The 27,912-nt window shown below is 39.3% G+C and overlaps 1 protein-coding gene across 1 annotated transcript; it reads right to left on the reverse strand.

The window, feature by feature from the left end:
- Window positions 1-2: 2 nt before the first annotated feature.
- Window positions 3-27,734, reverse strand: LOC134677161 (uncharacterized). The gene is made up of 17 exons (XM_063535619.1): window positions 27,627-27,734; window positions 26,037-26,157; window positions 23,254-23,349; window positions 21,449-21,583; window positions 19,779-19,914; window positions 16,679-16,731; window positions 16,237-16,315; window positions 15,519-15,590; window positions 15,102-15,161; window positions 14,515-14,574; window positions 13,557-13,631; window positions 13,320-13,376; window positions 12,389-12,487; window positions 6,478-6,653; window positions 5,515-5,586; window positions 3,912-4,065; window positions 3-2,233 (listed from the first exon to the last, which is right to left on the reverse strand). Exons 1-17 carry the CDS (start codon window positions 27,667-27,669, stop codon window positions 2,006-2,008), a joined length of 1,716 nt encoding a protein of 571 aa, XP_063391689.1. The 5' UTR covers window positions 27,670-27,734; the 3' UTR covers window positions 3-2,005.
- Window positions 27,735-27,912: the final 178 nt, after the last annotated feature.

Raw genomic sequence — 27,912 nt, forward strand, 5'->3', positions numbered from 1 at the left:
GAATACGTGAGTGACCCGTTCTTAATATATTTAATATGTCTGTGTCTCACGAAAGTTTTGTTATTAAAACAGACTTCTATAACTACGAAGGCATAGGCCTTACATAACTACGGAAAAATAGAGGAAATTGTTATAATAAACTAGCGAAAGCTGGCTTTGTATGTTTAAGACGTAAGGTGCGATGGGATAACTTCGAATGTGGGGTAATTAAGAGCCAACAGGAGTGGTCATTTCTCCATACAAACGTACTCCTCGTTTTCCTCCGTGGTTTTTGAAGCTAGAGCAATGATTTTTTCAACACAGATTAATATTGTCAATATCTGTGTCGGACCGTGTTGCTTTTTTTGATATTTTTGTTTTTAAGGCGCTAGAGCCCTTCAAAAATGGCCAAAATGGCCTAATTGACTATGCCGCAATGAGAGGCGTGGCATTCAAAACTGATATCAATTAGCCAAAAAAGCAAAACGGTCCGACACAGGTAATTTCATAATCATTTAGATTTCCAAATTTAGTTACGATTGGTTAAGTTTTGGAGGAGGAAACAGAGGAGTACGAAACCTCGATTTTTGAGATTTTTCGCCTTGTCCTTATCGCACTACTTTTAGGTGCCGCTTCCGTTAGCGAGACGGGTATATTTTACCTAAAATATTTAAAACTCAGCTCCTGTTTCGTCTTCAGGAAATTGCAAACCTATTAAACAAAGCACTCTTTACTCTAAAGTTGCCAAAGTATAAAGTCCTTCTGGTTTAGTAGATATTAGCGAATTTCAAAGTTACGAACCTATCCCGCTCTTGAAATTACCTCAATGTACAAATCATACAATATGAGTATACCTTAAAATATCAGTCTGAACTGTTTTTCATATTCCAGACATAGGGTGACCAGCGTTATCTCTCTATTTTACCGGTAGCTCCAGATTTTAAAGTTACAGAATTTGGACCTCTCCTCTTCCGAAAATTGAGGAATCCTTTTTGGGACAATACGTATCAAAATTACGTGTTCCGACGATAACCCTAGGCAAGATTCCAAAACGATAGTTCGATTGGTCAATTTATAAACCGGTTTTTACTAAAACCGGTTTTTCGGGCTAAGGCTATTCGCTAGCTTATTCAATTCACTCACATTTTATACTTATTGTAGTTATTTGTATTATTTAATAAATAATAAGTAATAACTGATTTATTTTCCCTATATCACTATCTGAATATTGTTTGGAAGAAATCGCTTCTTAGCGATATTTCTTCCTATTGCTCCTAAAGTCGGATGAAACTAACTCTGCATGCCATTTGCTATGTCAAATATAAAATGTCTATAAAAAATGTAAAAAATGTAAATGTAAAATTTCTATGAAAATATGACATTTATTATATCATTCGTTCACTCTGTTCTATCTAAGTCGGTGCAGAGTTAGCTTAGACAGACTCTACACTGCGAAACGTAATTCAAGACCAAAAAAAGTAAGACAATGTTGCCACTTTTTATTAGCGCGTCTTGTATTTATGTAAAAATAAGTAAATAAAAGTACTTTTTTAAATCGTAGGAGTAAAATTATCAATAAATAATCTTAGCGTGATCATTTATAAAAAGGAATTTACTATTTTACATTTTATTTTTTATTATTTTTTATCGTGAGGAAACCTGCATACATCTGCGAAGAAATTCAAAGGTGTATGTGAAGTCTCCAATCCGCATTGGGCTAGCGTGGGGACTATAGCCAAAACCCTCTCGTGCTTGAGAGGAGGCCTGTGCCCAGCAGTGGGACGTATATAGGCTAAATTATTTATTTATTTTTATTTTTACAAACAAATTATTACAGTGGCAACATTGTCTTACTTTTTTTGGTTTTGAATTACGATTTTCAGTTAAGTGTTCCTATTTTAATTCTGTTTATATATTTTATCTGATACTGTATTTATTTCCAATAGAACGTTGGCGTTTCTACATTTCCTACCGGATTCGAACTCACGATCCTACCGACTTCGCCAGTAAGGTAACGCCGCACTAGTCATGCCTTACCGAAGTCATTGCTGTCCTCAAGCGACACAGCATTTCCCTCTGCCATTCTGCTGAACTTCTTCTCTTCTCTTCTGTGCTTCCTTCTCCCGTGCTTAGATTTCCTCTTCTTGTGGCCGTGTTTCTTGTGTTTGAGGTCTGGTTCGGCTGAGTCCGGCAGAGGTTTCTTGTGGTCCCCGTGGTCCGTATCTACGGGTACCATGTAGGTTTCATGGGGTTCCTGTAAACAGTTTTAACTTCAATCCAAAGGGTATGGAAAACCAGTCGGACAACTTATGATCTAAACTAACCCACTTCACATAATGGATCGGGTGAGTGAAGAAGCTGAATGGCAAGAGTCCATTAATTTCGCTCTTACTTTAATATTTAATGAAATTTGGTATAAGCGTAGGTGAGGTAAATCTTAGGCAATATTTCTTTAGTTCTAATATGAGCAAAATTGATTAAAAAAGGTTATGGAATTAAGGATGACTCACGCTAGATTGGGCCGTGGCCGGGCCTGAGCTTCCGGCTTCGTTTTCTATGAAAAGCATCGATCAAATGACATGTCGGACGCCTTGGCACGGGCAAGGCCAGGTCTAGCGTGAGTCATCCTTTAGGAGACAGGAGACTCAAAGCTCAGCGTACTTGTTATAGGTACAGTCGCCATCAGATACATCGGAGCGGCCAAGGTGTTCACAATATCTGAACAAGCCTTGACAATAGAGGCGTGTTCAGATATTTGTGAGCACCTTAGACGCTCAGATATATCTGATGGCGACTGTACTCGTTTGCCGAGTTGGTTGCGATATTAATATAATACCGTATTTAAATACCGGTTCCGAGCACTGCTGAAGGCTAAATTTTGAATTGAAGAGTAACTAACACACACACTAAACATGTACCACCCACTGCACATACTAATGTTGTGTCTGTGTTTCGAATAAATACATTAATTCTTTCGTTCACCTAAGGGGCCCACCGATTAACAGTCCGCCGGACGGTATCGGCCTGTCAGCTAGTACAAAATTTTGACAGTTCCAAACAACTGACAGACCGATACCGTCCGGCGGACTGTTAATCAATGGTCCCCTTATTAGGTCTCTCGTTGTTCATAGACCTTCGGACCTTGTCTCCGACACGTTGTAACATGGCAAACCAGCATGTACAGTCACCGTGCGCACTGGCCGGTTGTAAATAAAAAAGCTAAGGGTTTCGCCCGTCTTTTGTTTTTTATTCATAAATTTTTCCTTTGGAAATGTTGTTGGATATAGCAATTCTGTAATTACCTATTATTTTAATGCGACTGTATGGTTATAATTAGTGATAAAGTTTAATACTAGGGCTGCCACTAATGCAGGTAAACTTTGTATAATTGTATAATTATATAGCATTAAGTTTAGGTTTATGTTGAAATTAAACCTAATCCAAGTCTTATTTGTACGTAATGCACGTCACTGGTTCTTGTAACGGAATAAGGCTTGGGTTAGGTTTCGACTACAAGTCTAAGAACGTACGATTGTTCCAGCCCTTTTTTCTACCTTTAAATTGAAGAGCTACTTAATACTGTTGCTGCTTACTATTTGAATAATTGCTGCTGAAGCTTTCCTCTCTGTGGACCTTGCTGCGTGGAGCCTACGTTGCCAAAGCTGATTCCTGCACCCGCAGCCACAGTTGATCGTACGGTTCGACTAAGAATGCATGGGATTCAAGAACGTTAAGGCCAGTGAGCCAGTGACGATATTTATTTGGTTCAGGTTCAAGTACTGACAGAAATTAGTTTATTTTTTTTATTGTACATATTTTCATATTATATTGTTTACTGTAAAGAACCTGGTTTTCTTTTAGCGCTCTAGCTGGCCGGCTACAACGTGGTTGCGTCTACCACGGCGCAGAGATATTTGCTGAGGATAACAGACCTTAGGGCCCTTGTTGTTCATAGACCTCCGCAGCAGGTTGTTGCTGGGGTCACTGAAGTACCCGTTCTGGTTGTCCCCGATGAACAGAGGGACCTCCGTGGTGGTGTCTACGGTGGCGCGGAGATATTTGCTGGAGCCTTCTTTTGGGGGGAATCTGGGGGGAAAACTTTGTAAGTAAGTAGTAGGTAGTCTGTATATGTTTGCGTGTTTTCAAAATGAATCATCACCTTATTAGATATTTATCTTAGTTCAGTCGGTATTTGTTGGTTGCGGTAGTGATCCTGCCTAAGAAAAAGGAGGTCCCGAACCGGTAAGGGCATTCATTTGTGTGTTTATTATCATTATCAATACCTATTTGTTCCTGAGTTATGAATGTTATCTATGTATCTAAGTATGTATTTATTTATACAGGGTGATTCATGAGACGTGAGCAGGACTAATCCTGCACACTCAGTAACTGATAATTGATAGATCACCGTTGTATTTAGGCAAAACAACCACACTTTTTCCTATTTTTTAACTTTTTGGTCAGGGCAAATTTAATTCTCTACTATCATGGTCACCCTACAAGACATAATTAATAAACATAAAACCTCTTTAACCGTAATGACAGCATATTGATTACGAAGAAAATGAACTGTCAACTGACCGCGATGACAGGGATTTCATTCAATTTGACACAGAATATCGGTACCTAGTTGTATTCTAATTTTAGGGTGACCATGCATGTCGTAAATAAATTAATATCTTTTTTTTTTTCAACACGACTAGAAAATTAACGTTAACCTCACTAATACTCATACGAAGCAGTTGCTTATAACTTACGAAATGCGCAGTGTTAGTCCTGCTCACGTCTCCTGAATCATCCTGTATAAGTATGTATATCGTCGCCTGGTACACATAGGTAGTACAAACTTTACTTAGTTTCTCTAATCTGTATGATTGTCACCTTTTTTAGGGTTCCGTACCTCAAAAGGAAAAAACGGAACCCTTATAGGATCACTCGTGCGTCTGTCTGTCTGTCTGTCTGTCCGTCTGTCACAGGCGAATTTCTCCGGAATTACTGGACCAATCAAGTTGAAATTTGGTACACATATGTAAGTTTGTGGCCCAAATACCTACGGACATGTAACGTAAACAAATGAATTTTAAACATGGGGGCCACTTTTGGGGAGTAAATGAAAAAAATAAAAATTTTCAAATTATATCATGTTACATATCAAATGAAAGAGCTTATTGTAAGGATCTCAAATATATATGTTTTTTTATAATTTTCGAATAAACAGTTTAGAAGTTATTCAAGAAAATAGGCAAAAAATTACCATTCCCCCCCCCCTTTATCTCCGAAACTACTAGGTCTAAAATTTTGAAAAAAATACATAAAATAGGTCTATATCTATAGATGACAGGAAAACCTATTAGAAATGTACAGTCAAGCGTGAGTCGGACTTAATTACAGTTTTTGATCCGACCCCTACGGATTTTTTAAAGAGATTTCACTCACGTTTCACATAAAAAATATATTGTTAAAAATTGTGTAATATAACGGAACCCTTGGAATGCGAGTCCGACTCGCACTTGCCCGGTTTTTTAGTATACAGACCTGTTATAGTTATCAGAATCTGTCTGTTTCGCTTTCGGCTGAGCCTCTTTCTTCGCTCGGTCTCCTCTCATTCTGAAAATCACAAGTGTTTTAAATAAAAATAGAATTTAAGATTGGGACATCCTCAAACTAGGGTCGGTACAGTCAGCAATAGAAGTTGCTAAGCGGGCTAGGTGTTCAAAATGATCTTGACGCGACTTTATTGTAGAATAAGAGCGTGTCAAGGTAATTTTGAACACCTCGCCCGCTTAGCAACTTCTGCTGCTGACTGTACCAGTCCGTCATCTGAACTGCCAAAAATTATCCTCTGTTTGAAATTTAACCGGTTTTTGAGCAAGTTTAAATGAATTAATGAATGACGAGTGAACGAAAAATTATATAATAAATGAGTGAATGGTTAAAATCTTACCTCTCGTCTCTTTCTATCGGAGGCTGCACCTAATTGATAGTGTTCAATGAATGAATGGCAATGAATGACTGGATGGATGTGATTGAATGACTGGATATGAAACATGATAGAATGAATGAATGACCGAATGAATGAATGAAATTTAAAATCTCACCTGTCAGCTCTTTCTAACGAAGGCTGCACCTTCTCGCTCATCTGTTGAACGACGTTCTCGTTGTCGCGCATGCGCGTTCCGATAGCGTTAACTAAGTGCTGGAACGACGCTGGCTTTGCCTTCTTGTTTCTTTTATAATTGATGGTGTTCAATGAATGAATGGATATGAATGAATTATGGGCGTCAAGCTATAAAACATTCGGCTTGACGCCCACAGAATGAATTAATGAGTGAATGAATGAATGGATATATGATTGATTGAATGGATATATCAATGTTGAAAGAACAAATGATGATCGAATGAATGACCGAACGAAGAATGAATGAGGACCGAATAAATGAATGAATGAATGACCGGATGAATGATGACCGAATGAATGAATGAAATTTAAAATCTCACCTTTCAGCGCTTTCTATTGAAGGCTGCACCTTCTCGCTCATCTGTTGAACGACGTTCTCGATGTCGCGCATGCGCGTTCCTATAGCATTGACTAAGTGCTGGAGCGACGCTGGCTTGCCTTCTTGTTTCTCCTCTGATTCGCCGTTGGAGGGCTGCTCGGCCTTTAACAATTGTACCTATTTTTAAATAACAAATTATTATTGGAAACATATGGGGCATTATCTATGAAAAGCGGCCTTATTCTCGATGTTGCTTACGCCACACAGCGTCGCGCGGCATTGTATTTAGTTGCCTGAAAATAAATGTTTTCATTTCATTGTATTTATATCGGATCATCATTAATAATAGCGTAAGCGCCGTCGACAAAAAGGTCCCTTTTCATAGATAACGTCACATATTGTTGTTGGTACCTAACTATTGTGTTGTTGGCTTTGGTCATGTTCCATTGAAAGCCGGGATGGAGTTACTGTAAGGCGCGAATAGTGTCTGATCCATATCCATCCATACTTATATATATTTTATATTATAAATGCGAAAGTGTGTCTGTCTGTCTGTTACCTCTTCACGCTTATACCGCTGAACGGATTTAGTTTAAATTTGGCAATAGCCACTCAACAGTCCGGCCCGCGAGACTGTTTTCCTGTCAACCGGCCGGGGTTTTTTAGCGACGCACGCCCCGCGCAGCGCATTCACAACTTTTTACAAAAATTATAACTACACTGCCATCTAAATTTTTTTAGAACTATTTAGTTAGGCTACGTTGTCGCATCAAGAGAATTAGTAAATAATGCCGAAATATTCCGTTAGATGGCTCTGAAATGAATTCTTTCTTCCACCCCTTTGGATAGTAAGGTTCCCGCGGACGGTTAAGAGCATATTTTTTTCGGATACTATGCTATCGTCGGACGGTCAAGTGGAGATATTTTGAGTCACGGGGAAGGTCATAGGATAGTTTTTATGTCGGGAATCATCCTTAAAGAGTGAAAAGGGGGGATGGAATTGAGAGAGTTAATGAATTGCCTGATCACTGATTGAAACTTATGCTCCAATTAAATGATTGCTAATTACACTTTATTCAGCCGCTATGCTTCTAGCTGCTGTTACTGACTCCACGCCATTTCCACGCAGACGAAGTCGCGGGCAAAAGCTGGTATACCTGGCTTGATCAACTATTTCTTGTTGTTATTCTGTCTCATCAGCCAGGAGACCAAAAAATTCAAGTTTGGTTCATTTAAAAACGAAATAACTAGTATTTTTAGAGTGACCCAGGTGGAATATAGGTATAAGTTTTTTTTTTTTTTTTTTTAATTTATTTTAACAAAAGTACATACACAATTACAATTATATGGTTTCGCCAAACTGCTTGACAGTTTGTTGGCGAAATACAGCACTCTTTACTTATAAAACTATAACTTATATGACTTATATCTATGTATTAACTAAGGTCTAATTTGGGTATTCGCAATGTTTTTTATACACTTTGTATTTTAACTTAACCTATTTTCTTTGAGAAAGGATTTCATTAACCATAATTTAACTTTATTTTTAAACGTATTTACACTTTTACACTCATCTTCAGATGTTAATTTATTGAAAATGCGAGGTATAAGGTACTTTCTCGTCCTTTGCCCGTAGTAATTACTCGACATCGGTTCTAAGTACTTTTTACGAGGTTTTAATCTAAGATTGCGATTGTAAGTTTTAGTTAACTTAAATACAGGACATCTGTACTGATCTATAGCTAATAAGTATTTAAACTTGGCATGAACAGGTAATATATTGCATTGTTTAAAAAGTATATGATAGTTTCCGTTACATTCTTGTTTCGTTTTTTTATTCACAATCGTTTTAATCAATCTCAGTTGTAAATCGTAAATCCTATTGAGATATGTTTTAAAAGTACGGCCGTATGCAATAAGACCGTAGCTGAGTATTGAGTCTGCTAATGCATGATATAATATGTGTAGTATAGGTCTACTTAATACACGCTTTAGGTTTTTGAGTTTACATAGTATAGCTCTGAGCTTATTACATACGCCGTCGATATGACACTTCCAGTTAAAATTATGGTCTATCGTAAGTCCTAGATACTTATAACTGTTTACAAATTCCAGAGGGTTACAGTTACATAATGCTAGCCCATTGTGTAAACATTCGTAGGTGTGTCCAATAATTTTAATACTTTCTTCTGGAATTTTAATTTTTGGAGAGTTTATAAGCATGCACTTCGTTTTGGTCACATTAAGTATGATGCCATTGTCGTGGGCCCATTTTAATATATTATTTATGTCGGATTGCATTTTCTGTTCTATAGCAGCTACGTCCCTGTCGGCGCACACCAGGCACGTATCGTCCGCGTACATATACGTGGAACAGTGTTCCACCACGTTACTAATACTGTTTACGTGCATGGTGTACCCGACCGGGCCGTACACAGAGCCAGTTGGTACCCCGTAAACAATATTTGCCTCCTCTCCTGTGTCCCCATTGATCATTGTACGTAATGTTCTGTTTTCCAGGTAGCTACGGAACCACTGATTCATTGGACCACGGATCCCACACTCTTGCATTGCATTGAGTAGCATTTCGTGGTCCAAAGTATCAAAAGCTTTTTTGAAGTCTAGAAACAGTACTACCACAAACAATCGACTATTTAATTTATCATTAATTTCATCAGCGAACTGCACCAGAGCGGACGATGTACTTTTACCCTTTCTAAAACCGTGCTGAGTAGGGGATATTATGCTATGTTTGTCTAGAAATGAATGAATCCTCTTAATAATTACTTTTTCAACTATTTTATTTACAACCGATAATATAGCTATAGGGCGGTAGTTGGAATACTCCATGTGGCTCCCTTGTTTGTATATAGGTCGAATAATGGCTTTTTTTAGCGTATCTGGGTACACACCCTGTTTAATGCACATATTCACAAAGTTCGCCAACACAGGACTTATATCTTTCTTTATATACTTCAGATCTTGCACTCTAATGCCGTCAACACCCGGCGATTTACGCGTGTTTAATTTATCAATGGTTTTTTCGATCTCGTAAGGCGTTACCTTTTCATATCGCAATGATACGGTACTCTCGGTTACATACGTTGAACGATCTAAGAATTTATAATCACAGTTATGCTTAATTGAGCTTATTTCGTCTGTAAATATTTTCGCGAAATTTGTGCATATGTTCCGTACATTGTCAGTTTTTCCTAAATATTTCAATACAACACTATCCAAACTTTCTTTTTTATTCCCTACCCAGCTATTTATAGTTGCCCATATTTTTCTATAGTCGCCCTTACATTCTAAAATTTGTTTTTTTCTATACTTATTTCTAGCCACATTTATTAATTTATTAGTTCGATTTCTATGCCTAGTATATTCCAGCCTTAAACACACACTTTTTGGACAAGCCTTCCACCTTCTGAACAATTCATCTCTACGGCTTATCATTGTTTTTAATTTATTGTCAATCCACGGTTGAGTTTCACGCGATTTTTTCACTACTGCACTGGGTTTACACACACTATAAATTTTATTAAACACACTACACAGCTTATCGTATAACATTACCGGACATTCTGTTGCTAATAAATCGCTCCAATCTATTTTACTTAACTCTAACCGCACGGCTTTATTATTCAATACACATACCTTATTGTTTTGATTTGATGTTTCATTCACTGAGCTACACTTGTCGTCGATCAGGTTTACCCCTACCATGTAGTGGTCCGATATCTTGCAGGTGAGCATGTGTGCCGCAGCGCGGTCCCGGCTACGCACCCACACATGGTCAATGCAGGACTTAGATAACACTCCGGCAACTACCTCTTCTCTCGTACACTCATTAATAGCGCACTGCAGCCCGTGACCACACAAGGTGTTTTTGTACCTTTCGACGATGCCGTCACTGCTCAATGTGTTTATATTCGTGTCCCCAATAACTACAATGTCGTGGTAGTCTGGAATTTTTTTTAATAATGCATTTAATTCTTCTATAAAGGTCACCTTATTAGTGTTTGGTGGCCTATATATAGCTATAATATTGACTTCTCCCGTTTTGTTTCTATTCCGACTAGTTTTTTTAATCTGACAACATAGTACCTCCATTGCTGTTGTTTGCACACTGGTAATTTCCGGACATAAACTGCTTTTTACGTACATAAGTAGGCCTCCTCCTCTTCTTTCCTCCCTCGTGAATGCAATCATTTCGTATCCGTCGAGCTTATAAAAAGATAGTTCCTGTTGTTTTATGTTTATTTCGCTAAAGATGATTATGTCTATCATGTACTGAGAGCCTTTCAATAATACAAGTACCTCGCTAAAATTCTTTCGCAGAGACCTGATATTTAAGTGTATTATTTGTATTTCCTGTTTTGTATCCTGTATATATTTAGTCCATGTTTCTATTTTAGTAAATTTTTCATATTCTATGTTACAATTGACGCTTACTGTAGGATCGTTGAATTTTGATAAAGTGACGAAAACAACCTAGTGTGTGCGCGCGCTTATCGCAATATGCTGACTCCTTTAGTCGCTAAGTCTGTTTATATCGGCCTCAGAGCGAATGTTTATTATTTTCGAATCTTCGTTTTTTCTAACTAATATTTTCAGGTTCTGCACCCAGACATATTTATATTTTTCTTTTAATAATGTTTTTGCGTTCCATAGTAATTGTCTCATATGCCTGGGTAGGCATTCATTTATGTAAACGCGGTTATTATTTTCATTTTTTAGAATTTCCTTGTTAGTGATTAGGGTTTTTCTTTTTGAAATCCATTCATCTCTGGCTGCCTTGGTGCGCAGCGTAACGACCACAGGTCTCTGTTTACCTGTGTCTTTTTTTTCCCTGCCTACCCTCTTTGCACTTTCGATATATTCAGGGTTCATATTTAGTTTATTCCCGATAGTTTTAACCACTTCTATTGTAATTTCCTGCTGGGTTTCTTCCAGTCCAATAATTTCAATATTTTTCTCGATTTCTTTTATCTCAAGTAGCGCCACCCTCTCTTCTAGCGCCTCATTTACTTTTTGCAAATACACATTTTTCTTTTCTAATGCACTAATTTTCTTCTCCGCGCCTTCCTTGAACTGTAAAAGCTCCTGATACTGTTCTGCGTAAAAGTCCACTGAATTATTCAAGTCCTGGATTTGTTTTTTCAAATCGTATAGTATTTCCAGCTTGGCGTTTACTTGTGCTAATACTGCTTCAGCAGATGTTTTACTCAGATCTTGTATATTTAATTTCGGTGACTGTGTCTTTGTGTTATCCTGATTTTGGTAGCATCCATCACACAATTCGCTTCTTTGCTGGAATTGTTTTATGTTAATGCATTTTTTGTGGTAAATGCCCTCACAGGAACCCTTACATCTAATCACATCACCCTTCTCTGTTGATAGGAAAAGTTTACATTTTTTACACTGCACCATTATTACTGCACTGCAATCCTTGCAAATCTGTTGTAAGTAACAAACACACGTCCGTAACGCAGAGTGCGCGCGCGAAGACTGTAACATAATCTATTATTGTAGTTACATGCCTCTCCTCATATGTACCGACTACCTACATTCCACAGGAGACCGTAACCATGGCAACTCATAGCAACTAAACTGCAAAACGTAATTCAAGACCAAAAAAAGTATGAAATGTTGCCACTTTTTTACTAGCGCGTCTTGTATTTAAGTACAAATAAGTAAATAAAAGTACTTTTTTAAATAGCAGGAGGAAAATTACTAATGAATAAATTATCTTAGCGTGATTATTTATCAAAAGGAATTTAGTATTTTACAATAAACAAATTATTGCAGTGGCAACATTGTCTTACTTTTTTTTGGTCTTGAATTACGTTTTGCAGTATAGTGACAAGAAAAAGTTGATTCACCCACCTATATTGTGTTGAAAATATTACCTTAACTCGGTTGTCAGGTTCTTTCTCGTAGTCGGGCTGCGCCTGCGCTCGCGCGGTCGGACTCGCGTTCCACTGCTCTTGAGGGATGCGGGCCCAGGACTGGAAACGAAAATACAATACACGGTGTACCTAACATGAGGAAACCGAATAATTTTAACCACGCATTTCTGAGGTCAAAAGGAGTAAAAAATGTAATAAGTTTAGGTCAAGTTCGCCAAAAAAAAAATTTTTTTTGTTTTGTTTTTTCAATTTGTTGAATGTATTTGTACATAAAAAATAAATATTATTGGTAAACTTGTCACTTAAAATTGATTTTTACATTTTTTTTTCGTAGAACCTACTTTTTGCAAAGTGTTACTTGTCACTTTTTTACATCTATCAATAAGGATATTTAGACTACGTCCCATAGCAGCAACATCACCATCAAAAAGGGCTTTTATGTAACAATAAAAACTTGCTTTTATTTATTTATAATATCTCTGAAACTAGGCGAATTTCAAAAAAGTTTATAGGACATTTTTGTCTCTAAATATGATCAGGAATACGCTGTTAAAATTATTCGGTTTACTCATGTTACACCGTGTATAATACAATACAATACAATACAATACAATACAATACAATACAATACAATACAATACAATACACTTATATTTATTTACCGCCACTGTAAACTGTTTAACATATGTAAAGATATACTTAGGGGTCGTCCAGAAATCACGTGATCAGTTTTGGCCTATTTTTGAACCCCCCCTGCCACAAGATCACGTGATAATAATGGTACCCAGTTGGGACGATTAATGTATATTCTTAAATTTTTGAGTAATATCGTTGTTTTTGGCTTTCTCGCTTTGAAAAAAAAAATTACACGTGATATCATCTCTGACAGAAATAAACAATTTTTATTTTATTTAAATTTTTTTATACTTACTCTTGCACTTTTTTTCTCTGGATTCCTAAAGTAACGTTCCTCAGATACTGCGTCAGCCTTAAATAATAAATTAATAATTATAATAAACATTAGATTCTAGATTTAATGAGCAAGATAACTCTGCAGTAATTTCGATAGCACAGACTGCAAATATTATTTTAAACGACAATTTTCTATGAATGAATATAGATTTTTATTTTATTTTAGTGTTATATTAAACGTCATATTCATGTCTACCTTGTGGTTTTTCCCTCTTTTGTTCATATTGGTATACTGCTCGTCAGATGATGCCCGCGGGCCGAATAGAGATGTCTGTAAAAGGTGTAACAATTATTATTAGGTACTATTTAAATAAGATCGATTGTATATTGTTTATAAATTAAGCTCTACTTTCACAATTTCTCTGACATGTATTTGACGGGATCCTATCTCATCGCATAATAATTGATTGTCATAATGTAATGTTACGCATAAATCTCTTTTCGCATATTTTTTCTCCAGCTGAAAAAGAAAATATTTTCGAAAATATTTTGCATAGGTTGTGTAGAATAGGGTAGGTTAGGTGAGGTTTGTGTTATAATCTTATAATTCTTCAGAAATGTTAATATTTCCAGCTCAATAACAATTATGCGAAATGAGTTTTATGCGTAACATTACATTAAGACAATCAATTATTATGCGACCCAATATGGACCCGTTTTGGACCCATGGCTTAAAATTTAGAGGGGGAGGGACATATTTTTGTTTTTTTTTTGGATCGATTACATCTGAAAAAAATTAACCGTATCACTGGTTCGTATAACAACAAATTTTTAGTTTTATATTACCACTTTCTTGGATTGATTGAGTTATAGGTACGTACCTATATGTCCATAGCAAATTGCAGTTTTCTAGCACTAATAAAATAACTATCACGGAGCAAAGCCTAGGACAGACAGGCGAACAGACAGGAAGACAGACGGATATCATCATCATCATCATCATCTCAGCCATAAGACGTCCACTGCTGAATATAGGCCTCCCCCTTTTTTGGGGGGTGAATGCCATAATCGCCACGCTTGGCAGGCGGGTTGGCGATCGCAGTCGAGTACACCGAATTTGAGGGACGCTGCTGTCCGTCAGACGGATATGGCAAAACTGTAAGGGTTCCTTGTTGACTACGGAACCCTAAAAATGAACTGTAGATGAGGCTTACCTTGTGGGGTCTCGATTCTTTTAACTTTTTAAAGTTCATCTCATCGTCTGTATCCGGAAACTAGAAAATGTAATATTTTATTAAAAATAAATTACAATTTACAAAGAGATTGAAAAATGTATTAATGGTATTTACTGATAAAAACTAAGAAATAAACAAACAAACATAATAGAACTTACAGAACTATAGATAAAAAATTTGCCCTAGATCGCCGTCAACGGGCAAGGTGCCCAGAAGGCTGGCCGTATTCCCCCGCTGTATAGCGATGCTAATACGCTGGGCGAAATAGTGGCCAGCCCTCTGGTCACCAGAAGCCTCTATTAAGCGCGCCGACAAGTCTTTGTACAGTCGACGCGCACTCGGCCTCCACGGCCCCAAAGTTTCGACACCAAACGCCGCAAATATGTAGCTGCTTCCCAGAGCGGCATATTTGCGGCGCTTGAGGCTTTCGGCTGAGGAAGCCGCAGCGCCAGCAGAATCTTTGGTGCTTGGAACATGAGACGGTGCCAGGGTATCAACGCAAGTATTAATGGAATCATTTAGTTTTTTTTCTGTAACACGAACTGTAGAATGTAGTTGAGTCTTACCTTGTGTGGTTTCGATTCTTTTAACTTTTTATAGTTCATCTCATCGTCTGTATCCGGGAACTAAAAAATGGAGTATTTTATATAAATTTTTAATAGGTAGGTAGGTTACTTGAGTGACCCGACTTAAAATAATTTTAAGGTGCCACTCATTTATTACGTAAGACGGTTTAGCCTCTAGCCGCCCAGAGACCTATAAAAAGGTCTACTGTTCCATTCTAATTTGAACTTTGTCTTGACAAAATAAAATTTCATTTTGCTTGGCAAGGTTTGACGTATGGGCGGCTAGAGGTTAGGAGGGGTCGGCCTATTCTTATATTCTCTTACATAGGGGAGGGAGGGGGTGAAAACTGGGCAAAAATCATCTTACGTAATAAATGAATGGCGCCTAATATGAATGATGAGATTGTTAGTCCTTACTTTCGGTTTCCGATCTTTCGGTGTTTTCTTGTCTGAAGGAAACATTCGCTCCTCCGAAATTATCTCTGGAACCTTCAACAATATTTATAATAACAACTTATTAACAAAACACTCAGGTAAATGTCTAATGGATACAATAATTTTATGTAGGTTGGGGTTTACAGAACCCCGCCCCCCCCACCCCCCACTACTACCAGTACTACCACCCCTTTTACTATTTGTGAAATATAAATAATTCTCTCTGCACCAATTGCAGGTATCTGTTTGACCCTATGGTTGACTGGTAGAGAATGCCATTTAGCATTAAGCCCGCCACTTGTACATTTTGTGAAATAAAGTTTAAATAAATAAATCATCATCTTCATCGCGTTGCCCGGCATTTTGCAACGGCTCATGAGCCTGGGGTCCGCTTGGCAACTAGGCCCAAGAATTGGCGTAGGCCCTAGTTTTTACGAAAGCGACTGCCACCTGACCTTTCAACTCAGAGGGTAAATAGGCCTTATTGGGGTTAATAAATAAATAAATATATATACACATTAAAATTGACACAAGATATACAGTGCTAGCCAAACTCTCAATTTTTGCACTTGGGACAGTCTGGTTTTTCCGCTATCATTCTCAAGATCGTGTTGGATCAAGATGGGGGATGGGTGATGGGGGGTGGGAGGGTGGGATGGGCTTGGTGTTGGTTGGTTGGGTCAAGATATAAAAGAGGTACCTTTTCAGTGACGATGTGTGATTCCTCGGCTTCAATCTCATTGGGCTGATCAGAATCGTCCGCTAGAGACAGGAACTTGCTGAAAACATTATGATGTTGTCAAATTGGTTAGAGTTAGACCAAGATGAGTCTGCAACAATTTTGATAGCTTACGCAGTGTGTTATTTTAAATGTCAAAAGGTTCTATAAAATTAGGACGTAGAAATAACACTTGCACTGTGTATGCTATCAAAATCGTTGCAGATTTATCTTGATCTCACAGTTCACTCTAGTAAGGAGTAAAATGAGTTCACTGTTGAGCTAAGTTAAGTCTGCACTGTCCTGGCAACGAAGAAATGTAAAATCCCTTCAAGGCAACAATGTCGAGGCTACTCCGACACGGAGGCACTCGTCCTAATTTCGTTGCAGACTTATCTTGGTCTAAAATTGTTAATTTAACTACCTTTGTATTTCTCCTTCAGTGGGTTTCTTCTCATTGTTGGTCGTGAGAGCAATCTAGAACAAAAAGAATTATATTTTATTTCAATTACACATTATAGTAGTTTATAGACGCTTAAGAATCAATACTGTCTAAGTAACAAATAATTTAAAATTTAGACAATTGGATGCTGATACGCAATAATGTGTCAACCCACATTAATTTTTCAATAAAATGTCAACTCAAAATATTGACGCTTAAATTTGACATTTTATTACAAAATGGATGTGGGATGACACATTTTTGCTAAACACCATCCAATTATGGCATTCTATTCGTTATTTTTTTCTGCACCTAACTGCATTAAAAGGTAAAAAACGTCAAAAATGTTAGTTAGACAGTATTGTTTCTTAAGCATCGTTATGTTAGGTATGTGAGTAATATTGTCAGGGCAATAGTAATATTGAACGAAGTCTCCGCCAAAATAGATATATTTAACTGCACTCTGTGTGAATTCAAATAGATTACAAGCCTAAACATTCTAATCAACAACAACTAATAAACTGTCCTTATAGTTCGTTTTTTTAGCATTAGAAAGAACTCCGCAGAAGCAAGCGTGCAGTTTCTATCAGGCTCGTTAATTGTTAATAATTATTGAATTATCTAATGTAGCATGGTCAATACATATAATTTACTTCAAATTGTTACCGCTAAAAGTGCCAGATTTAGAACCACAAGGGAACTTCTGCAAAGTTCTTTCTAATGCTAAAAAACGGACTATACCTATTGTTTGTCTCATTAATTACCTGTTTTTACCCTTTTCATTATTAAGATAAAGAGTCCTAAATGCATCGCAATTGGTTATAATTGTGAGGGGGCAGGTAGAGGAGCCTCACAGGGATGATGGGAATGAAAAGGCAGGATCCAGAGCGATGAGGGGTATTTATTATTTAAATAAAAAGGCACCTGTAACAATACAGGTTACGTGTTAACAGATAGGTATGTATAAAAATACTTTCGTAATTCAGAAGGTTAGAAATCAAATAACTTACAATATGTGCCTTGATGATGATGTAGATATATATCTGGAAGGTGTGCAGGGCCACAAAACGAGCACTATACTGAACTGCACGCACTTATGAATTATTACGTTTACTAATAAAAATCACACTTAAACGGTCGTGTTTAGAAACTTGGGAAGTACAGTCCGTTAGATAAAATGATGTTTATCGATCAAAGTATGTGATCGAACTGAAAATAAAAATCATTGAATGGAATTTGGAATAGGATTTGAATTTCAAAAAGGAATTTAGAATTTGTATGGTGCCAGAAATAGTATGAAGGTCGATAGTGTAACGCTTCGTTACACGCACCGTTACACTACCGGGGTCGCCCTGGAAGGGAAAATCCTGGGGCTTATGGCCAAAGGATTTTTCCGTAATGTAAATATAATGTAATGAATATGGGTATGAGTGATAAATTTAGAAGGTGGGGATGTTATATACAATGTTTATCATACAAGAGAGGCGATTTAAACATGCATACCAAAGGTCATTCATACATCATCTTATAAAATTTTGGTTAATTGTTTAACCAAAATAAGTTTCAATAGAGTACTCCTTTAAGTAGAGGACGTACTCATTAAATCGCTCTCCATTAGTATTAAGGCTTATTAATCAGTAACCACCCGCTGAATATTAATGAATCTAAATATAATATCTACAATAATGTGTACCTACAAAGAGTACGATTGTTGAAATTTATTCAACAAAATAATGCCGTATGGAATGTAGGATTACTACAAAATATCATAAGATAATTCCTTAATGGAATTAATAAATGTACTGTACGGTACGTATGTACCTAAGTACGTAAATATGAACGTTATGTCAAGGGAAGAAATATATAAATAAGTATTGTTCTAACTCTGGTAGAGTTAGCTTTGAATAACGTTATATGAACGTAATATAACGTTATATAAATTAAATAGTATAAATGAACGTATAAATTCGTACTAAGTAGGTATGTACGAAATGTAATGAGTTCGAAATGTATAATGGGGATGAGATATAATTATAAATGTATAACATTATATACAATATTTTACAAGTTAGGAGCTTAGGAGAAAAGTAGCTAAGTTTGAGCCAAATAAGAATCTAATTAAGGAAAAACAGTATATTATTTATTTTAGAATTTTGGGGAGTACAGTCCGTTAGATAAAATGATGTTTATCGATCAAAGTATGTGATCGAACTGAAAATAAAAATCATTGAATGGAATTTGGAATAGGATTTGAATTTCAAAAAGGAATTTAGAATTTGTATGGTGCCAGAAATAGTATGAAGGTCGATAGTGTAACGCTTCGTTACACGCACCGTTACAATAATCTCTATCCTTCTAAGGCCCAAGGTATAACCTATAGCACCTCTTCAGTTGGATGAAATTTAAATCCTATTCAATTGGAACAGAGTCGCTATTGCTCTGTTTCGTTCAATTTTCCAACAACGCATAATCAACTCTATTTTCTACACTATAGGCCCAAATTTCAATGGCAAATTTTGAATGTTTCATTTGCATTGCTGGGCCTTAGGAAGCTATGAGAAGCGGAGTTTCTAACCCCCTTTTCATAAACGTTTACTAAAGTTAACAGGCCGATAATATTCGTTTGTCCCTTTCCGACGTATTGGTATGATGGAAAGGGACAAACGATTATTATCGGCTTGTCAACTTTAGTAAACGTTTATGAATAAGGGGGTAACTCTTTAACTCACTCGTAAGGATCGAGGTAAAAAAAATCTGAAGCGGTTCACCGGGAATGTCCTCGATTGTACTTACTGTGACAGTTGGCATGACCCGTCCTCCTGGTACTGTGACGTAATATGTGGATGAACGCTAACCACAGAATAAATAATAGTACTAGGTACAGAAGACTCACTCTCTAACAAAACTCGTGTGTCACGATCAGCACAGATATGGCCGCTAGGTGGCGACAGCGCCACGCGTAGCTTATGGCAAACCCCAAAATTGGGGTCGAACGGATGTACTTTTAGCTTAAAGCGACGAAATCGCGGAGTGAGCCACGCCTATATTGCCACGCCCTAACTATATTTTTTTGTGACCTTACCACTATATCGGGTCCCGGAGGCGGCGCTGACGCCCTCTTCACGGGCTTGTCGCAGTCCTTCTCGTCGAGGTTGGTGCGGCGGTCCACGGCCTTGTCCTCGGATAGCTCGTACACGGGGCCCGGGACGGGGCCGCCTCTGTAAACAATCATCATCATTAACTTGAGTAAATGCATAGGTAGTGTTGCCAAATGTCTACAAAGCATTAGACAGCTCACAGTTTTAAAATAAAAAGGCTTACGTTCTTGAACGCACCTTTATATTTATATCAAACGTCAAGTAATAGGGTGGTGATCAGGGGTCGTACAAAAAGTGCGGATGACGTCAAACCACTTATAGGATGATTTCAAATAGTATTTTTGATTTTCATATACAATTATCACTTATCATTTATCAACCTCTTTATTAAACGATATCGCCACTTGAAATGAGTAAGTACGTTTTTGACTGACACATTGTCAATCAGATGAACAATAAATTGACTTCGTTATTGTTTAGCTATTGTATCTTCACGATTATATTTAGCTAAAATTTATATTTACTAATGTATAAGAAAACGCTCTAAAATGTCATCTTTACTCGAATATTGTGGCAATTTTCCGTTTTTGGAGGTACGTGACACGGAAGTTTAAATACAAACTCAAACATCATCCTGTGTGCAAGATTACGTCATTTTTACGTCATCCGCACTTTTTGTACGACCCCTGACTGATGATGTAAGGGTTATTTACGAAATATTTTTCATTTATAAAAATTACATTCGTTTTAAGACGAAAAGTCGGCAGACTTGTAAAAATCCACAAGTTGATCATTTTCCACAAGTTGATCACAAATAGTGTACCTTTCTAATGGTAGTAAATAATTTCATATTTACATAAATATATGATTTAGCCAATTCAACTTCTAACACTGATTTCGCAGTGAAAATCGAAGTTATATTTTTTTTACTATTTTTCCTAGAATCAGCAAACAATTATGTGATACATATATCAATTTCGGACAAAAAGAAAAAATCATGCATTTAAGGGTTAAGAGTTATTCTCTTGTCGGTGAAGTATCTTCCAGCTTTCCGTATCTCCAGCTCTTTGACTTTTTGATACGACACGACCCCTACTTTTTCTTTCACTTGCTCCAAAAAGCTGCGTCTGAGTTTTCCTCTTCCCCGCTTGTGTCCTATCCGCCCTTCCAGGATAGTTTTAAAGAAGTGATCGTGTCGTATTAAGTGTCCAATCATTTTTCTGGATCTATTTGCGATGGTGTCGTAAAATTAAAGGGGTCCACAGATGTAATAATAGACTTCAAAATAGTAGGTTATCATTTTGACCGTATTTTTTTTGCATGTTACCTCAGTCAGACTCCGGAGAGACCGATTTGAGTTTACTGACGAAACTTGTATGCCACGGTATATTTGTAAAGGGGCCCACATATTACCAGTTCGCCGGAATATCGGCCTATCAGTTATACGGAACTGTCATCTTTTGCGATTAACTGACACGCTGATGGCGTCCGGCGTACTGGTAATCTGTTGGCCTTTTTACAAATATATTCTGGCATACAAGTTTTGTCAGTAAACTCAAATCGGTCTCTCCGGAGTCTGACTGAGGTAACATACAAAAAAATACGGTCAAAATGATAACCTACTATTTTGAAGTCAGTTAAAAATGCAACATACTTAGGTAAGAAGCTGTTGTCACCAGGGGGCGGTTTCTTCATCTTGTACATGTGGCTCCAGGGGGCTGCCGGCAGGGTCTCCCAGGGTTGTCCTAGCACTCGGGTCCAGACCTCACCGCGGACGACCACCAAGCATCTAGAATAGAATAGAATAGATTTATCCGTAAGCACAAACAAACAAGCAATCGGTACAATACATTATATAAAATAAAACACAAAATAAGATGAATGTGCCACGAAATGGCTCCATCTCAATCTATCTGGGGATAGTACACAGTTCAGACGGTCAACGGCGTCGGAGCACAGAATAACTAGTAAAGGATGACTCACGTTAGACTGGGCCGTGTCCGGGCCGGAGCTTCCGGTGCTTACTTACTATAGCCCCCTCCAGACTATGCGCGTGAATCGCGGGCGAAGCCGCGATTCGCGCACGAGTGTGGAGGAGGCTTATGACATGACAGGCGATCACGTGATACTTTCAATTGAAAACGATACGCCGGAAGCTACGGCCTGGTCTTACGTGAATCATCCTTAATACTCTTCTTTTCCCTGGCCTTTTCCCACGTTATGTGGGGTCGGCACAACATGTTTTCTCTTGCATTCTCCTCTGTCTTTCATCATCTCAGCATTCATCCTTTTTTTTTTTTATTATGAATGGGCTTACTCATGGCCACAGACTAGCCGAGGCGTAGACGTGGCCTACGATGGAGCGAGCTCGTCCAGAAGGTGCCTGTTCACTCTTGATTTGAAGGTTGCCGGGTTATAAGAACACGGAAATATAGACGCCGGCAAGGAATTCCATTCCTTGGCAGTGCGCATAAGGAAAGTAGAAGCAAAGCGCTTCGTGCGAATTTGTGGAATATCTACCAAGTAAGGATGGAAACCGGCCGTGCGTCTAAAAGTCCGATGGTAGAATGGGGACGGTGGAATGAGCTCGTGTAGCTCTTGGGCACACTCCCCGAAGTGCAACCTGTAGAATACCGACAGGCTGGCGACTTTCCGCCGATGGGCCAAAGACTGAAGCTTAGCCGTTAGCTTCTTGTCGCCAATCATCCTCCTGGCTCTGCGCTCCACTGAGTCCAAAGCGGCGAGTTGGTATTTAGCTGAGCCATCCCACAGGTGGCTGCAATACTCCATACACGACCGGACTTGAGCTTTGTAAAGTGTTAGAAGCTGTCCAGGTGTGAAGTATCGCTTCACCTTATTTAGGACGCTTTCTTTCTCATATCCTCTCTTACGCTATCCATCCATCGTTTTTTGGGTCTACCATCCGCTCTTCGTCCATTCAACATAACACTTCCTACAAAACCGAAGTTTGACAGCGATTCAGCGTCGAATCTTGATATCCCTTTCTAACTTATGGCACTATCCCTTTCGACTATAATTTAGGGTTGTCAAAATTCAAGTAATTATCTTATCTGTGGTCGTGCACGCAAAGGGACGTCAAGTTGTGTCAACTTTAATAATTGCTCGAATGCTGAGCCGAACGGAGCCGAGTTTGCCCGAAGTCAGGAGTGTCTCCCCACTGCCAATGGAATGGTCCCGGGTTTCCCAGGGGTCCTGTCTGGCCTAGTGGGTAGTACCCTCCACTAGGCCAGACAGGTCATCATCATATCGGCCAAAGGACGTCCACTGCTGGACATAGGCCTCCCCCAAAGAGTGCCACAATAACCAGTCTTGCGCCACCCGCATCCAGCAGACTCCCGCGACCTTTACCAGGTCATCAGTCCACCTTGTGAGGGGTCTACCCACGCTGCGCCTTCCGGTACGTCGGTTCCGGTAGGTCGTCAATTGCTGTATAATTACCTTAGTCGGGTGCAGCAATAAGGGAACTGCATGTTAGTATCCTCGACCACTTCTTCGCATTCTATGGCGGATTCTGGAGCCTCCACACGCTTGCAGCTAAAAACAGATAAATCCGTTACCATCATTTTTCATAGTCACTGCTTAGGGCCACCCCACATTTAGCGTCTTTCGAGCGTCGGCGTCTACAACTCTATGGCCGCTGCTCGACGCAACGTCGACGCAACTGCGCAGCGACGCGCGACGTCATTTTCCATAGCGCTGACCAGATGCCGATGCTCGAAAGACGCTAAATGTGGGGTGGCCCTTAGTTTTAACCTAAAACTATAGTCTGTATCTTTAGGTATGTAAATAAGAATAAGCAAACAATTTATAAATGTTCGGGTAGTTATAACATTTATTGGTTAACCGACTAAATACAAAACCACCTGGATGTGTCACTGAACGGCCTGACTTTAACCTAGATTATTTGATCATGTAATGTTTTCATCTACCCTCAACTCGGTTAAGGAGCCATTTGGGGGTTGATTTTGTTTGCTTTTATTTAAATACCTAAACTGCAAAACTTAATTCAAGACCAAAAAAGTAAGACAATGTTGCCACTTTTTACTAGCGCGTCTTGTATTTACGTAAAAATAAATAAATAAAAGTACTTTTTTAAATCGTAGGAGTAAAATTACTAATAAAAAAATTATCTTAGCGTGATTATTTAACAAAACGAACTTACTATTTTACAAACAAGTTATTGCAGTGGCAACACTGTCTTACTTTTTTTGGTTTTGAATTACGTTTTGCAGTATAAAGATACCTACAGACTATAGAAATGATTACAATTTACAATGTATATTTTCAATATTTATTTGGTATGGCTTCTCTATAGTCTAAGCCTAATTATATCTCAATGGTCTCACCCGACAGTGTATATAGCCAGGTTCCGTCCGCCGGGCTGACAGCGGTGTATGCTGCATGTTTCCTCATTGTGCGGAGGTGTCCGTGAAGTGAAGCTACTGGTGTTCTACCATGTACTAAGTCTTACCCGACAGTGTATATAGCCAGGGTCCGTCCGCCGGGCTGACAGCGGTGTATGCTGCATGTTTCCTCATTGTGCGGAGGTGTCCGTGTAGTGAAGCTACTGGTGTTCTACCATGTACTAAGTCTTACCCGACAGTGTATATAGCCAAGTTCCGTCCGCCAGGCTGACAGCGGTGTATGCTGCATGTTTCCTCATTGTGCGGAGGTGTCCGTGTAGTGAAGCTACTGGTGTTCTACCATGTACTAAGTCTTACCCGACAGTGTATATAGCCAGGTTCCGTCCGCCGGGCTGACAGCGGTGTATGCTGCATGTTTCCTCATTGTGCGGAGGTGTCCGTGAAGTGAGGCTACTGGTGTTCTACCATATACTAAGTCTTACCCGACAGTGTATATAGCCAGGTTCCGTCCGCCAGGCTGGCAGCGGTGTATGCTGCATGTTTCCTCATTGTGCGGAGGTGTCCGTGAAGTGAGGCTACTGGTGTTCTACCATATACTAAGTCTTACCCGACAGTGTATATAGCCAGGTTCCGTCCGCCGGGCTGGCAGCGGTGTATGCTGCATGTTTCCTCATTGTGCGGAGGTGTCCGTGTAGTGAAGCTACTGGTGTTCTACCATGTACTAAGTCTTACCCGACAGTGTATATAGCCAGGTTCCGTCCGCCGGGCTGACAGCGGTGTATGCTGCATGTTTCCTCATTGTGCGGAGGTGTCCGTGTAGTGAAGCTACTGGTGTTCTACCATGTACTAAGTCTTACCCGACAGTGTATATAGCCAAGTTCCGTCCGCCAGGCTGACAGCGGTGTATGCTGCATGTTTCCTCATTGTGCGGAGGTGTCCGTGTAGTGAAGCTACTGGTGTTCTACCATGTACTAAGTCTTACCCGACAGTGTATATAGCCAGGTTCCGTCCGCCGGGCTGACAGCGGTGTATGCTGCATGTTTCCTCATTGTGCGGAGGTGTCCGTGAAGTGAGGCTACTGGTGTTCTACCATATACTAAGTCTTACCCGACAGTGTATATAGCCAGGTTCCGTCCGCCAGGCTGGCAGCGGTGTATGCTGCATGTTTCCTCATTGTGCGGAGGTGTCCGTGAAGTGAGGCTACTGGTGTTCTACCATATACTAAGTCTTACCCGACAGTGTATATAGCCAGGTTCCGTCCGCCGGGCTGGCAGCGGTGTATGCTGCATGTTTCCTCATTGTGCGGAGGTGTCCGTGTAGTGAAGCTACTGGTGTTCTACCATGTACTAAGTCTTACCCGACAGTGTATATAGCCAGGTTCCGTCCGCCAGGCTGGCAGCGGTGTATGCTGCATGTTTCCTCATTGTGCGGAGGTGTCCGTGTAGTGAAGCTACTGGTGTTCTACCATATACTAAGTCTTACCCGACAGTGTATATAGCCAGGTTCCGTCCGCCGGGCTGGCAGCGGTGTATGCTGCATGTTTCCTCATTGTGCGGAGGTGTCCGTGAAGTGAGGCTACTGGTGTTCTACCATATACTAAGTCTTACCCGACAGTGTATATAGCCAGGTTCCGTCCGCCAGGCTGGCAGCGGTGTATGCTGCATGTTTCCTCATTGTGCGGAGGTGTCCGTGAAGTGAGGCTACTGGTGTTCTACCATATACTAAGTCTTACCCGACAGTGTATATAGCCAGGTTCCGTCCGCCAGGCTGGCAGCGGTGTATGCTGCATGTTTCCTCATTGTGCGGAGGTGTCCGTGTAGTGAAGCTACTGGTGTTCTACCATGTACTAAGTCTTACCCGACAGTGTATATAGCCAGGTTCCGTCCGCCGGGCTGACAGCGGTGCCGCGTGCAGGAATAAGCGTCTGCCCATTCGGTGTATGCTGCGTGGGTCTGCATTGTGCGGGGGTCTGTGCAGTCTGCAATATAAACAGGGGTAACCTCAATTCCAAAAATGTATTTTTCACCTCAGCAACTCGAACAAGGATACTTTGCTTCTTAAAAAAAAGAGCAAAAAGCGATTTTGCTCACTGAGTCATTTTGTCTCACTACAAACTACTGTGTGAGACAAAATGTCTTCAAGTGACCTTTATAGTCAAATGTCATTTCAACATGCGGGGTCTAATACAAGTTCAATATAATTGGGTTCTATTATCTCTGTCCCTCTAGGTATGTTCTCCCTGCTTAGGGTGAAAAATGTTGTGTACTACACGAGATCAAAGTTATTTACATCTCGTGCGCTTTTGAATCCCTTACTACGCTCAAGATTCTAAATTAGATCTATTATAGAATCTTTCGCTTGTACGGGACTCAAAATAAGCACTCAAAGAAATATCAAACTTTGATCTCTTGTTGTACAAATAACTATTGCAAGTATGCCTTAAAAATCGAACATCGTGTTGTGTATCGGCCCGGTGACATCCCTAGTGCGCAAAATGTTCAAGTTAATCAAGACCAAGTGCGGTAGTTCGAAAAACTCGCGCGGCTAGATGGTGATGTCAACTTTAGGTCAGTCTTCTCCATGGTATAATAATATACTCCGCCTGGTACTCTCTTCCCGTCTTTTCTAGGTCACTTGACTGACACAAGCCTACGTCATCATGCGACAGCGCTATATGATAATATGCGATAGCGCTAAATATAGCGGCCATGTTAGTGTGACGTAGGCTTGTGTCACGCTGGGAAGAGAAGACCATGTTTTATTAGACTATGCTATAGTCTGTATTTTTAGGTATTTAAATAAAAGTAATCAATCAATTTGTACATTTTCGCATTTTCGGGTACCTAGTTACAACAATTATTGTTTAACCGAGGAATTATAAAACCGCCTAGATCAGTCACTGAACGACCTGACTTTAACCAATATTATTTGATCATGTAATGTTTTTATCTACTCTCAAATGGCTCCTTAAGCTCTATTTACTTACTTTATTTACTTGGCTTTATTTAAATACCTAAAGATACAGCTTATAGTGCGCAAAATGTTCAAGTTAATAAACAAGACCAAGTGCGGTAGTTCGAAAAACTCGCGCGGAGATGTTGATGTCAACTTTAGGTCAGTCTTCTCCGAGACCACGGGGACAACGCCGTCCTCGAAACTTCGGAGATGGCTTATGAATAAAAATAAGAAAAATTACGCGATTAAATGCGTGGTGAATAATAATGTCCTTAATGGTTTTTGCGTTTTAGACTAATTGCGATTTAGGCAAAACAACACACTAGTCATTTTGCGTTCTAGACCATTTGCGGATAACCCGAGGTGCAGTAGGCGTTGCTGGAACTGCTAGAAGGTTACGGTGTCTAGGCCTAAGTCCCTGCTTGGATAGGAAAGGCACAGAGAGCCTCACTATAATGAACCGTAAAATAAATAATATGTGAATTTTCTTACATTCCTCCTTCTGGGCCTCCTTAGCCGGGTCGGCATACACCATCACCACACAACAGACGAGATATATAATATACATGTTGTAAATATAGTCTGTCAGTTCGCTCGTCATGCCAGGATGGCGGCGAGACACTGAGCGTGCCGGGAGGCCGAAGGAGGCCTAGTTGTTACTTGTACAGTCGCATCGATAAGCAGTTAATTTTAGCCGACTTCAAATGCCGCCAGCATCCTTGGTACGTGGTACAGTGCCTCAGGGGCCTATTTTAGATTTAACTCATGCTAGTTATTA

The sequence above is a fragment of the Cydia fagiglandana genome, chromosome 25 (assembly GCF_963556715.1).
Source record: "Cydia fagiglandana chromosome 25, ilCydFagi1.1, whole genome shotgun sequence".
NCBI lineage: Eukaryota > Metazoa > Arthropoda > Insecta > Lepidoptera > Tortricidae > Cydia > Cydia fagiglandana.

What these genes read in the sequence shown, in the direction of transcription:
- LOC134677161 (XM_063535619.1), bottom strand. Translation starts at nt 27,669, where the DNA reads ATGGTGTATGCCGACCCGGCTAAGGAGGCCCAGAAGGAGGAAT. An exon ending in CACACATCGTCACTGAAAAG is followed by an intron (nt 15,591 to 16,236) that starts GTACCTCTTTTA and finishes ATATTGTTGAAG; the next exon opens with GTTCCAGAGATAATTTCGGA. An exon ending in AACCTGACAACCGAGTTAAG is followed by an intron (nt 6,654 to 12,388) that starts GTAATATTTTCA and finishes ATTTAAAAATAG; the next exon opens with GTACAATTGTTAAAGGCCGA.